The sequence below is a fragment of the Protopterus annectens genome, chromosome 10.part0 (assembly GCF_019279795.1).
Source record: "Protopterus annectens isolate FY-2018-M chromosome 10.part0, PAN1.0, whole genome shotgun sequence".
Classification (NCBI taxonomy): Eukaryota; Metazoa; Chordata; order Ceratodontiformes; family Protopteridae; genus Protopterus; species Protopterus annectens.
Window position 1 is genome coordinate 1,439,321,057 of NC_056744.1, and position 13,107 is coordinate 1,439,334,163.

General features: G+C 37.9%; 1 protein-coding gene across 1 annotated transcript in view; it reads left to right on the forward strand.

Annotated features, from left to right (window-relative positions):
* The window catches only part of AKNAD1 (AKNA domain containing 1), a 704,598-nt gene that overhangs the window by 75,951 nt on the left and 615,540 nt on the right, over positions 1-13,107 (forward strand). The window contains exon 2 of the mRNA XM_044086883.1: positions 5,338-5,715. Coding sequence (XP_043942818.1) covers positions 5,373-5,715 — 343 coding nt within the window. The 5' untranslated portion in view covers positions 5,338-5,372. The remainder of the gene's footprint in view (positions 1-5,337; positions 5,716-13,107) is intronic.

A 13,107-nucleotide genomic window follows, 5' to 3' on the forward strand; every position in this document is an offset into this window, starting at 1 on the left:
GGCTAGGCTTGTATAGGCCCTAGGGCCGATAGCCTAGTACCAACCTACGAACATATGAACCTAGGTATTTATGTAGGCAAGAAAGCCTACTACTAGAAAATAATATATAAGCAAATGGAAAAGGTTTTCTAGTTAGTGCCAAGAAAAGAGTCATCAGCCATACAGGGTTAGTGTTTCTCTAGTTTTACAGTATTTGTGTGAGTTACTATCCTCTGGCCTGTCTTACTTCTCTAACAATGTTCATTTGTCAGCCATTTCAGCATGTCTGCCTATGGATGCTCCTTTCTCAATGCAGTCACATGTAAAAATGTTTTTGAAAGGAGTTTTACTTAAGATGACTCCCAGAAACAGGTGGCTCCTCATTGGGATTTTAATTTTCTGTTACAGAAGCTAACGCTTCCTCTATTGGTACCAGCTGATCCGGCTGATTTGAGGTTCTTAACATGGAAAACAGTTTTACTGACTGCTCTGACCTCTGTAAGAAGAGCATCTGAGTTGCAAGCTCTTATGGTGAGTCATCCTTAGCTCATATTCCACAGAGAGATGGGATTTTCTTTGAGAACTAATACTTCAAAGTGGTATCCAAGTTTACCTTAAAACAATCTATCCATCTCAGTGTTTTTTTCCAGAAACCCAAAATGATGGAGAAAGTTTACTTCATACCTTGGATGTCCACTGAGTACTTATTTACTATGTTGACAGAATAGCATTTTTCAGAACTTATGATCAGTTCATTTCTTGGGAAGATGAGAAGGGGCAACTTGTGTCAAGAAGACATTTTCCAAGTGGGTGTCACAGGCTATTCCCGCCACAACAAAACTATTCCAGGCAGGGTCAAGATTCTCTTTACCTGGGCCTTGGGTTTTACCTCTGGCTTTTTGGAAAAGGTTGCACTCTAGGAGTATTCTAAAATCAGCAACATGGTTCTCTGTACATACTTTTACAAAGTATTATAAACTAGATTACTTCTCCATGTCTTGGACAGGTTTTACTAGGAGCATTCTCCAGGCACTCATGGACTCTTCACCTCCCAGTTATTTTAAACTATGGTAATCTACTGATATAACTAAGGCTACTGCTGTAGTGATCAATATGAATAGCTGGATGAGTAAATTTACTATTACAGTAAATGTTTGAATGATCACTATTGCAGTAGCCACTCTCTCCCTGACCTTTGTTTTTGTGTGTTTTAATGGCAGGGTGTGGGCATCTATTTTTTCTTTTCATAGCAATGTCCTCTCAGGGCTTACCCTTTCTCTCTCATTAGGCACGAAAGCTCTGATGGGCTTGGTGTCCAAACCTGACTTTTTTTTAGTCAGCTCAACTATTGCTGACTAATGGTTTGGGTGCGCAGAAGGTTCTCTGAATCTTTGGAAGCTGTCTGTCTTTTATATCTTATGCAGGATATAACCCATATAGATAAGGCTAGTATTGATCATTTAAACATCCACTGTTATGATAAGTTTACTTATGTAATTGTACTTTCTCTGCATTGCCCTTTTGTATATCTACATCTCTAAGGGTACTCACAAAATGTCTAGCACCAGTCATAGTCTATTGCAGACTGAATGGCATTCACATCTTTCATTATTTAGACAACTTGTTTATCTTTGCAGAGTCATTATCCAGATGTCATTTACTTGGGTTATGTCTCTTTTGACAAATCTGGGCTTCCAGATGAATATTGCAAAATTCTCCTTTATTCCATCTCACAGAGTTGTATTTATTGGTTGCCTTCTAGCTATTTCTTTTCAAAAGGCCTTCTTGACAAAAGAGAATGTGAATTTTATTTTTTTTCCTGAGCTTCTTAAATTAATATCAGATTTTGGAAAGAGAATTTCTCAGGATCCTAGGGTTCACGGCTTCTGTGATTTTTATGATTCCTCTAGCTAGATTATGCATACGAAAGATGCAATGGTTTCTAAAGAAGACATGGACCCACCGTTTGCATTGTCTGGAATATCAAATTCCATTGTTGGGCTTTTATAAAAAGGGAACTGCATTCGTGGAGACAACAAATGAAACTGTATCCTGTTCTCCCCTTTTCTCCTCAGAGCCCAGACCAACCTCTCACTACAGACAGGTTTTGCTTGGGAGCAGACAGTTTATATAGGTGAAAAGTGTAAGGCCTGGGAAGTCCTTCATACAGACCAAAGCATATCAATTTAAAGGATATGTTGGCTGTGATCCATGCCTTGAAGTCCCTCCATCACCTCTAGTCCCTAGGACCACTTCAAGTGAAAATACACTACCGTAATAAGACAATACCACAGTCATGTGATACATAAAATAGCAGGGAGGTACAAGATTGAATCTCCTATGCAGGCAGGCAAGCAGTGATGGCTTGGGAGGTAGCTCTTCAGCATTTCTTAAGCCTCCAAACATATTACACATCTTACATTCCTTCAGAGCAAATTATAGTGGCAGAGCAGTTGAGACCAACCGGGATAGATGCTTGTGCATGGAAATTGAATGAGGGGGTCTTCCAGAAACTGATCCAGTTGTGGGGAACACCTCAAATAGGTTTGTCTACCTCCTTTCAAAACAGAAATCTAAACAAATTTTGTTTAAGGGCACCATACAACCAAGCATGCAAAACAGATGCATTTTCATTTCCTTCAAAGGGAATGTTCCTGCATGTGTTTCCACCTATTTTACTGATATCCAGGGCAATCTCGAAGATTCAAAAAGATACCACAAAAATCATTATGGTGACCTCCATTTGGGCAGGTAGCAATGGTTCCCCCAAGGGCAATTACTACAAGCTTCCTCACAGACTGGATCTACTCAGAGAAGACTGGGAGTTTGATACACCCCAGTATCAATCAACTTTAACTGACTGCCTGGATGACTTATTTCTAATACCTTTTAGACACTTATTTCATAAGGTCATGCAGCAGGTACTAAAGGAGCCAAGAAAACCTACTGCTAGAAAGTAATATGTTGGTGAATGGAAGCAGTTTTCTAGTTGGTACCTTATCAATAACCAGGGTCCCATCAGGGATTTTGTATTGTGTGGTCAAATATTTGTATGAGTTACTTTATTCTGGGCTCTCTTATTCATCTATAAAGGTTCACTCTGTAGCCATTTCAAAATGTCTGTCCACTGATCCTTCTATTTCCTCTCTGCTTGTTAGGAAACCGTTTCTGAAAGAGTTTTACACCTGAGACCACTTCGTAAACAGCTTGCTCCTCCTTGGGATCTAAACTTTGCACTGGAGAAAATAACTACAGTATGTCACCTTTTGAACCTGCCCATCAAGCTAATTTAAGGTTTACTTGCCTTGGAAAACTGTTCTCACCATTGCTCTGACATCTACAAGATGGGTATTTAAGTTGCAAGCTTTCATGGTAGGTGAGCCCAATCTAATTTGCAGATGAATAGGGTCTCTTTAAGAACAAACCTTTTATTCATGCCCAAAGTGGTTTCAGAGTTTTCTTAAGATCAAGCCATCAGTCTCCTAGTTTTCTACCCAAAACGTAAAAACCAGAGAGAAAGAATTCTGCAAACTCTGGACAAGCATAGGCAGCTCAGGAACTATCGTGACAGCACTAAGCCCTTTAGAAAAGCTGATCAGGTATTTATTTTTAATTAAGGGTCAAACGTCAGATATCGTGTGACTAAACAGACGATTTCCAGGTGGCTGTACTCAGCTATTGTTTTTTTCTTATTCCTACCATGGTAAATCCATTTCAGGCAGCAGTACAAAGGCACATTTTACTAAAGCCTTGTCTTCTACAATGGCAATACTGGAAAGGAGTGGACTCCAGAAACATTCTAGAGGAAGCAGCATGGTTCTCTGTACATACATACAAACTAGATTCCTTTTTAATGTCCAGGCCTAGCTTTAATAGGAACAACCTCTGGGGTTTCCTGGACTCGTATCCTTCCTCCACCCAGGTTGGATAGGCTTTGGTATTCAACCCATATAGCCTAAAAGCTACTGCAGAAGGGGGAATAATGAATATAGCAATACTGTGTACATTGTATTTCCCCATAATAGAACATTTTCGAATTCCTCACTGCTGCAGTAGCCGCACCCACCCTCCATCCCCCTACTCATGTTTATAGTTGTAGATAGGACATAAGGTAGGCTTGTGTTTGTTTTTACTTTATATGGTTTATTAATTTTTTTTCTTTATATTCTTTGATTCGGGATTGTCATGCTCTTCACTTTTAAGGACAAGAAAATCCTGAAGAAATCGTCATTCTGACTGCTGATTTCCCTCCTTCTGATTAGACAGTCAGTAGAGTGAAGGAGTGGGGAGGAGCTAGAGCTTTTTGAAGCTGGCCAGTTTTTTCTTAGGCTGTGGAAACAACTTAAACTTATGTAGCCTAAATGCTACTGCAGCAGTGATGAATTCGAACATCTACTGTTATGGGTGAGTGCAACTTACACAACTGCACTTGTTAAAAAAAAATATTTGAGTAGTTAATCTTCTACTAGAAAGTTGTATAAAACTTCTAATTTGAATGCTTAAATATATTACTGTATAAATTCAGAACTATACAGACAGCTCTGGTAAAGCAGCAGCCGTAGTTTTAAAATAGAGAGGAACATTCACTATTCTGATATTTTTTTTAATATTTTCATTCCTGATCATGTGATAACATTCAGGTGATTTTTATGGATACTCTCGTTTTTTGTTATATGCATATTGTAGTCCCATTGTGCCATCTATGCCAGGTCCTGACAGAGCTAATATGCAAGGTACTCTGTCTAGTGATGATACTCATTTTTGCAAGTTTCTTTTCTCATTTGAGGCCTGGCCCCACTTTTTAGGCTTACTACTTCTGTGTGCCTTTGGTCTTCAGCAGGGGTTTTATCTATGGTGTACTTCCAGAACCCCAAAGGGATTGTGAGCAGGCAAAATTCTTTTCACTCCTTTGCCACGCAACCTAGAAGGTCATTACCTAACATGCTAGTTAAATTTGAGTGAACAGTGGCACAAATGGACATTTTGTCCATGTGCCAACTGATTACTGTATTTAATAGTCTATCTTTGTAGTTTGTATATTTCTAACATGCAGTTAAAGAGTAGTGACTAGCAGGGCACAAAACCAATAAGGTGTTCCAGCCTTCTGATTGTTCTTGACATAATAGTTGTATCTGTTGGTTATTTAAATGAGTAGCATGTATAAAACTAAACTTATTATCACAGTGAAGTAAAATGATATAGTGTTTTTACATTTCCCTCCATAGCTATTCATGTAGAAGTAAAAATGACTTACTGTTTTTCCTTTTGGAGCGTCATTGACTACTGGTTTGTTTTACCTCTACACAAAAGTAAGCTGTACTGATTTATATACTTTCTCTTTGCTTTTCAACAACATAGACAGTGGTACTGCTAACTAGTACAGATGTCTGAAAATGGAACCTTGTGCTTCTGGATCAGATTTCGATAACGAACAAAGAGAAGGTATGGACCATAAAAGCAGTTTGGAAGCAGGAACTCAAAGTGACTTGGTAAAACAGCTGGATGAGAAGTATTATAGCTTTGCAAATGAAAGGGTCAAAGAGAAAGTGAATTTAGCAAGTGGTGATGGAGGAGAAGGAGAGAGTGGCCTGCTATGGGAAAAGACATTTGAACACAACATACATTTAAATATCGATGATGACAGTGTTAGTTTTGACTTCAGCAATGTTTATAATTCCTACACATTTCAAATATCTGATGATACAACAGGGAGTTTTAATGTAAATGGTGCTGAAGGTGAGTATTACAAGTTTTCATTTTTTAATGTTTTAAAGTCAGTTTAAAAATGCTGCCACTGTCATCAGTAGAAGGATGATGTTTGCTGCTGAATATTATGTTATTGATCTGTATGTCATGCACCAGCAGGCATTGTAACACAAGTTCTTATCCCAAGCTCATGTAATCTGTTGAGGCTAGCTGCAAGGAAAAGTATCTTCAGTTGGTGGAAAGTTTGATTTCTAGTTTCACAAAGCATGTTATCGCCTTCCATAGGAGGAAATAGCATATGATATGACTGGAATAGAAGGATATGTTCTAGCATTTGCCCTTGGAGTGTAGCTAAAGTAAAGGTTTCTCATTTGTGCTTTGATAGAGCTAACTAACCTATAATGAATGTACAGATGGTACATGTGCTGTCAGACTTCAGTCGTTTAGGTCATAAGGCATCACTAAGCCTTGCTTTACAATTGGATAAAACTGTTTTCATCTTGGCCTCTGCTGCCTCTTTATTCTTGTGCCTTTGGTCTTTCCATGAATCAGTGTCTTCTTTAGGGAGTCTTGTCTTTGTATTATGTGACCAAAATATTTGATGTTTAGTTTTACTGTAAGACCTTCCAGTGAAGAGTCTGGGTTTATTTCCTTAAATATTGACTAATTTAATCTTTTTGAAACCCACAGAATTCTTTAAAATCTTTTCCAACATTTCAATGTGGAAGCATTGATTTTTCCAGCTCATAGCCTTACTTATAGTCCATTTCTCGCAGCCATTTGTTATCACTGGGAAAACCATAAATTTAGTCATACAGTCCTTTGTTAAAATGTGGTTTTTGCTCTTTAAAACCTTATCCAGATTTGCCATCACTTTTGTTCACAGAAGCAATTATCTTTTAATTTCATGGCTGCAATCACCATCCACAGAAATCGTTGAGCCCAGGAAAACAATCCAGAGAAGTCTTTCAGCCCAAGAAAATAAAATCTTGTAAACCGCATCCTCTTCTTCCCCATGTATTTGCAAAGAATTGATAGAACTGGACAGCATCATTTTAGCTTTTTTTTGGTGTTGTATACCATGCCATTTTTGTCACTTTTTACTTTCACCTTCAACAACAGTCTGTTTAAGTCTCTTTCATCTTCAGTGCATAAAATCCCTGTTTGTATCGTTTTAACAAAAAGAAAAATCTAACAAGATAAGCAGCACCAACTATATTATTTATTATTAAAATAACATGTACATACTTCAAATGTAAACTATATAACCACGTGTGTGTGTGTGTGTGTGTGTGTATGTGTGTGTGTGTGTGTGTGTGTGCATGCACGCGTGCGCACATGCATAGACACCACAAAGCTAATACAATTGTCCACTAACTGGTGGCATTAAAGACTAAGGCAAATTTGATGCTTATTCTAAAGCTAGATAGGGTATTGCTGCTTCAGTGGTTTGTGTTATGTTTGGTGGTGCTTCCTATTCCTAGTCCTATTGGATTTGTGACATGGGTTCATGGGTTGTTCCTGAAATGCAATGTCTTTCTGTATGGCTGTTGTTGCACATTTTGCAGTTTATTCTGATGAGTGCACCTACATTATAGTATCTTATCTTCTTTTGGGGTCCTCTTTACCTGCTTTAACTTGATTTTTTTTAAAAGCTACTGAGATGCGATAACGTTTTCTCACAGCTCTACTTTTCCTGTCCGTTTTTACATTACACTTGTATCAAATTCTCATTGCACCACAAAGAAAAAGGGGGGTGGATCAAAAGGGGATTTAGGCCAAGAACCTTTACTCAGTGAAAGGAAATGGGAGAGTTTAAGTAACTATTTACTATCTATTAACATTAGCACCACAGATTTATTGCTCTGTTACACTGGAGCTGCAGGAATTAAAATATTATGTGCGTGTTCTGATTTTTTCCCAAGATGAAATTATGGCATACCACCTTATTAGTGTATATAGCTTTAAACTCTGTGTCTGATAATTTGTGGAAATGGTGGACATGAACAAGCCTCTTCTTGGACAAGAGTATACATTCCATTAAGGTATTCTGAAAATATTTGTTGTGCACACCTGATATGTACCGTTACCCAAAATGTGGAATTCAGAAATGCATAGTTGTGTTACTCCTCACCAAATGAGCTGCAAATCCATGAAATGTGCAAATACAAAAATGTTTAGCACAACATAAACTGAAACAATATGGGATGTCACTGTGGTTTAGTGAATACAGTACAACAATTAAACACGCAAAACCTAAGAAGGAATGTACCAGCTAAGAAGGCAGTGAGCAGAGGAAATGATAAGTGAGAATATGCAACTGCCAGAATACAGCTAGTAAGGAAAAAGTAATGGAGAATGTGCAACTGGAGGACAGGCAGCAAGGAATGCACAACTCTCAGAAAGCATCCTGCAAGCAGAAGGCAAAGGGCACTTACAGAAGGCAGCCTGCAGGTATAATAGGAAAGGCTACAGATGTGCTTTACTAAACCTGACTCTGTAGTGCAGAGTGGTGAAGCCAAGACTATGATGCAGACAGCCTATGATTAGTTAGCACCCTGGGCACTACAGGAGCCATACAGGAAGGATGGGAGTGGGAGAGAATAATCTTTATTGACTCAACTATCACGTCACGAGCAAGGCAGCCCAATTTAATGTAATACTGATAGGAAGCAGAGGATGAGTGTTTTAACAATCTACTGCAAACGACAAAAATCGATCATGTATATGTGCTGCAACCAGTATAGGAGTAAGCATGGAAAAACGTGTGCAGTTTGGGCCATCATTGTGACAGTACCACTGATTTAGCAATATCCCAGCAAATATGCAGTGTCAGTGGCACAACAGATAGCATATTTGCTTTTTAGTGCTGAAGGCTGTGGGTTCTGTTCTCACACCAGGTAGATGGGTAGCTGTCACTACAGAGCAGCATGGGGGGTGCTGCATTCCTGAGTGTGTCGCCCTTTGGATAAGACACTAAACCAAGGTCTCATCTGCCTGAGTTGGTGGTAGCTCAGGTGGATGTAAAAGATCCCACATCACCTATGAAAAAGAGTAGAAGTTCTCCGATGCCCTGAACAGATGTCCCCTAGTAGTATAAATACCACCCACCATGGTCCCCCTGAAATGAGCTTATTAGCCTTGTGGGACTAACCTGGCTGACAAAGGATAATAATATAAATGACATAAAAAAAACAGCAGTGCATAAAAAGGGGGACAATACAAGTGGAAAAGCTATCATTCGTACAGGGATTAAAGCACAGCCACTCATACTGTACAGTGACTTCTATAATGACAATATGAAAGTAACAGAACTCTGCATTCTGACATAAATTCTCTCTTAAACCAATAGACAATAAATCACATGAAATGCCTAACATATGTTTGGCTACATTCTGCTTATTTTATGGACATAATGCACCATGGCAAACAAGTGAACATACAGATCCCTATCAGAAGGTCAAAAGCTCACAAGAGCAAATGTTAAAAGACAGAATTGGGAATATAAAAAATTTGGAAGGTTGAAAAACAAGCACAACATCTAGGTTTTTGGAGGGGGACAAGCCCCACTGGACTCCCCCATACATTCTGCTAATTATATATACAAACTACAAGATTGCACTACAGTGGGGAAAGGAGCACAATCCCAATCTCCACTGTACCTCGATCCCACACAGTCAAAGTCTTTGTTGTTCAGCCTTCCAAATTTTTGATGTTCCCAGTTTGGTCTTTTGACAGTCACTCTTCTGAGCTTTCGTACTTTTGATAGGGATCCAAACATACTACATAGTATACCAACAAATCAGCAGAAAACAAACTTTAGAAAAACAGGAGAGAGTGTGAAGTAGTCCAAAAAGTCCAAGTGCCTTAACGCGATTTTATTAAAATACAAACAAATAGCGTTTTCGCTACTACCAACAAGTAGCTTCCTCAGAGGCTAAAACACAGAAAAGGCGCCAAACAGTTTATATACTGTAGGCAGCCTAATTAAAATCAGCTGTCATTGTTAATAACATCACTTCTTTAAAGTTACAAACAGTTTCCTTTAAAAATTTACCAAACAAGTCCTGGTAATCAGTCCTAAAGCATTTAAAACAATTAACAACAAAGGTATGTCATAACCATATATTAATAATAAGTCTTTATGGGAAGTACATATCCGTTGTTGTCAAAAAACAAGTGTTATAAATTACTAAGTCCTATTTTTGTATAAAATATTAAACCACTTGGACTCGAAGTAGATTAACAAGTATAACTAAATATGTATACTCGAAAACACCAGGTTGGAAATACTAGCCAATACCTGTCGTAAATAAGCTCTTGATACAAAACAAGTTCATTAGCGTAAATAAGCCTTGTACTTTAGCACAGGGGCTATGTTACAACTTTCGTTTAAGCCTGGCATATTAAAGGCATCCAGTTTGAGTTGCCAGTGCAGTTCTAAGATTTCTAACAATAAGGAGGTAGGTCCTCCCCTAATAGATTTCTGTTTACAGTCAATGCCCATAAAAACAAAACTATGTCCTTGATTAAATTCAACATGTTTTGCAAGAGCATTCTCGGTTTTATTGTTTCTGATAGCATATATATGCTGATATATGCGCTCTCTGAATTTTCTGTCAGTTTTTCCGACATAAAATGCCGGACAGCAAACACAGAGGGCCACATATATAACTGATTTTGTATCACAGTTGATTTTGTGATTAATCCAAAATTTCTGTTGACCTATACTGAAGGAACTACCGGATTTCACTACGTGGCACCAGTTACAGGACCCACAAGTGAAACACCCTTTGGTTTTTTGAAGACCATAGTTTGGTGCATTGGTTTGTAACAGTTCTTTGATGTTACTACCTCTCCTAAATGTGACTTTAGGTCTATTACCTAATTTCTCAACAAGAAAAGAGTTATTAGTAATAAAGTACCAGTTCTTGACAATAATATCTGATAGTTCTCTAGAGTTTAAATTGTAAATAGTGGAAAAAGACAAAGAGAAGTCACACCTAGGTTCCTCTATCACAGTGGCAGGGCTAAAGCCTGTTTCTATCATTTCAATTGTAGCCCCTTCTTCACTGGAAATCTCATTACGGTCACTAGATATTAGAGGGCAAACTATTCCATTAACTCTCTTATTGGAAACTTCCTGTGTCACTTCCTCAATCAATAAAGCAGGATAACCTCTATCTAAAAAGAAGTTATTCAACGTGATACATTCTTCCTCAAAGTCTTTAAATTCACTGCACATTCTGGCCGCCCTCACAAGTTGGCCTTTAACAATTGCTTTCTTTAACTTATATGGGTGGGCACTTGTGTAGTGAAGGAATGAGTTTATATATGTGTCCTTACGAAAAATTGACGAAGTAAATCTGTGGTTCCCTAAATCCTTCCTCAGTTTCACATCCAAGTAGTCCATTTCACTGGTATCAAACTTAGATGTGAACCTGAGGAATTCTGTTGTATCGTTGAAATAATCCACCAAGAGACGTGCTTCATCTTCATTGCCCTTAAACAGAATGAAAATATCGTCAAGGTATCTAGTGTAGTGGCATATTCTGTCCTTCCATAGTGGGTGATTCAGGACAAATTTCCTCTCCCAATACGCCATAAACAGGTTCGCCACTTCTTGTTGAGAAATTAGGTAGTAGACCTAAAGTCACATTTAGGAGAGGTAGTAACATCAAAGAACTGTTACAAACCAATGCACCAAACTATGGTCTTCAAAAAACCAAAGGGTGTTTCATTTGTGGGTCCTGTAACTGGTGCCACGTAGTGAAATCCGGTAGTTCCTTCAGTATAGGTCAACAGAAATTTTGGATTAATCACAAAATCAACTGTGATACAAAATCAGTTATATATGTGGCCCTCTGTGTTTGCTGTCCGGCATTTTATGTCGGAAAAACTGACAGAAAATTCAGAGAGCGCATATATCAGCATATATATGCTATCAGAAACAATAAAACCGAGAATGCTCTTGCAAAACATGTTGAATTTAATCAAGGACATAGTTTTGTTTTTATGGGCATTGACTGTAAACAGAAATCTATTAGGGGAGGACCTACCTCATTATTGTTAGAAATCTTAGAACTACACTGGCAACTCAAATTGGATGCCTTTAATATGCCACCCTTAAACGAAGTTGTAACATAGCCCTGTGCTAAAGCAAGGCTTATTTACGCTAATGAACTTGTTTTGTATCAAGAGCTTATTTACGACAGGTATTGGCTAGTATTTCCAACCTGGTGTTTTCGAGTATACATATTTAGTTATACTTGTTAATCTACTTCGAGTCCAAGTGGTTTAATATTTTATACAAAAATAGGACTTAGTAATTTATAACACTTGTTTTTTGACAACAACGGATATGTACTTCCCATAAAGACTTATTATTAATATATGGTTATGACATACCTTTGTTGTTAATTGTTTTAAATGCTTTAGGACTGATTACCAGGACTTGTTTGGTAAATTTTTAAAGGAAACTGTTTGTAACTTTAAAGAAGTGATGTTATTAACAATGACAGCTGATTTTAATTAGGCTGCCTACAGTATATAAACTGTTTGGCGCCTTTTCTGTGTTTTAGCCTCTGAGGAAGCTACTTGTTGGTAGTAGCGAAAACGCTATTTGTTTGTATTTTAATAAAATCGCGTTAAGGCACTTGGACTTTTTGGACTATTTTACACTCTCTCCTGTTTTTCTAAATACTACATAGTATAGTAGACAATGGGATAACATCTTGCCTTTGTATTTTTATTGCATGTACCACAGAACAAGCACGTAGCAAGTCTGAAGCAAAATTCATTGCACAAACCACAATATTGTAACAGAATAGTATTGCATCTTGTAATAATAATAAAAATGTATGGTAGTGCATTAAAACAGATGATTATAGCTTCAATCAGTGGGTGTCATAGTTACAAAAAATGACATTTATAGAAAATGTTTCAAGTGAATTTGAGTTTGTAGCTCAGGGATAGCATAATGGTTAAGTTGTGTACCTTGCAGACACAAGTTACACAGTTTGAGTCTCACCTTAGGTCATTGGCTGGGCATGTAAGAGTGTGCAGACTGGCTAGTAATTACATATACTTTGGTTGGGAGGGTGGCCTAATGGTTAAGGTGTTTGCCTTACAAACACAAGGTGCAGGGTTTGAGTCTCACAAGGGATAATTGGCTAGGCTTACAATGGCCCGCAAGGGCAGTTAGCTTAGTACTAATCTATGAATCTATGAATTACAACAGCAACAGAGGATTATAATGGATATGTTTAAGAGAAGAGACCTCTTGTAGAGACTCAGATTTCTCTCCTAGTCGGCCTTAGAAGATACCCATTAAGATAAAAGGTTAAGCACTGTATAGCTGAAGACATGGTATACATAGGTACATATGATTTTCTTACCTTAGCTGAAAAATTGTTATAGACA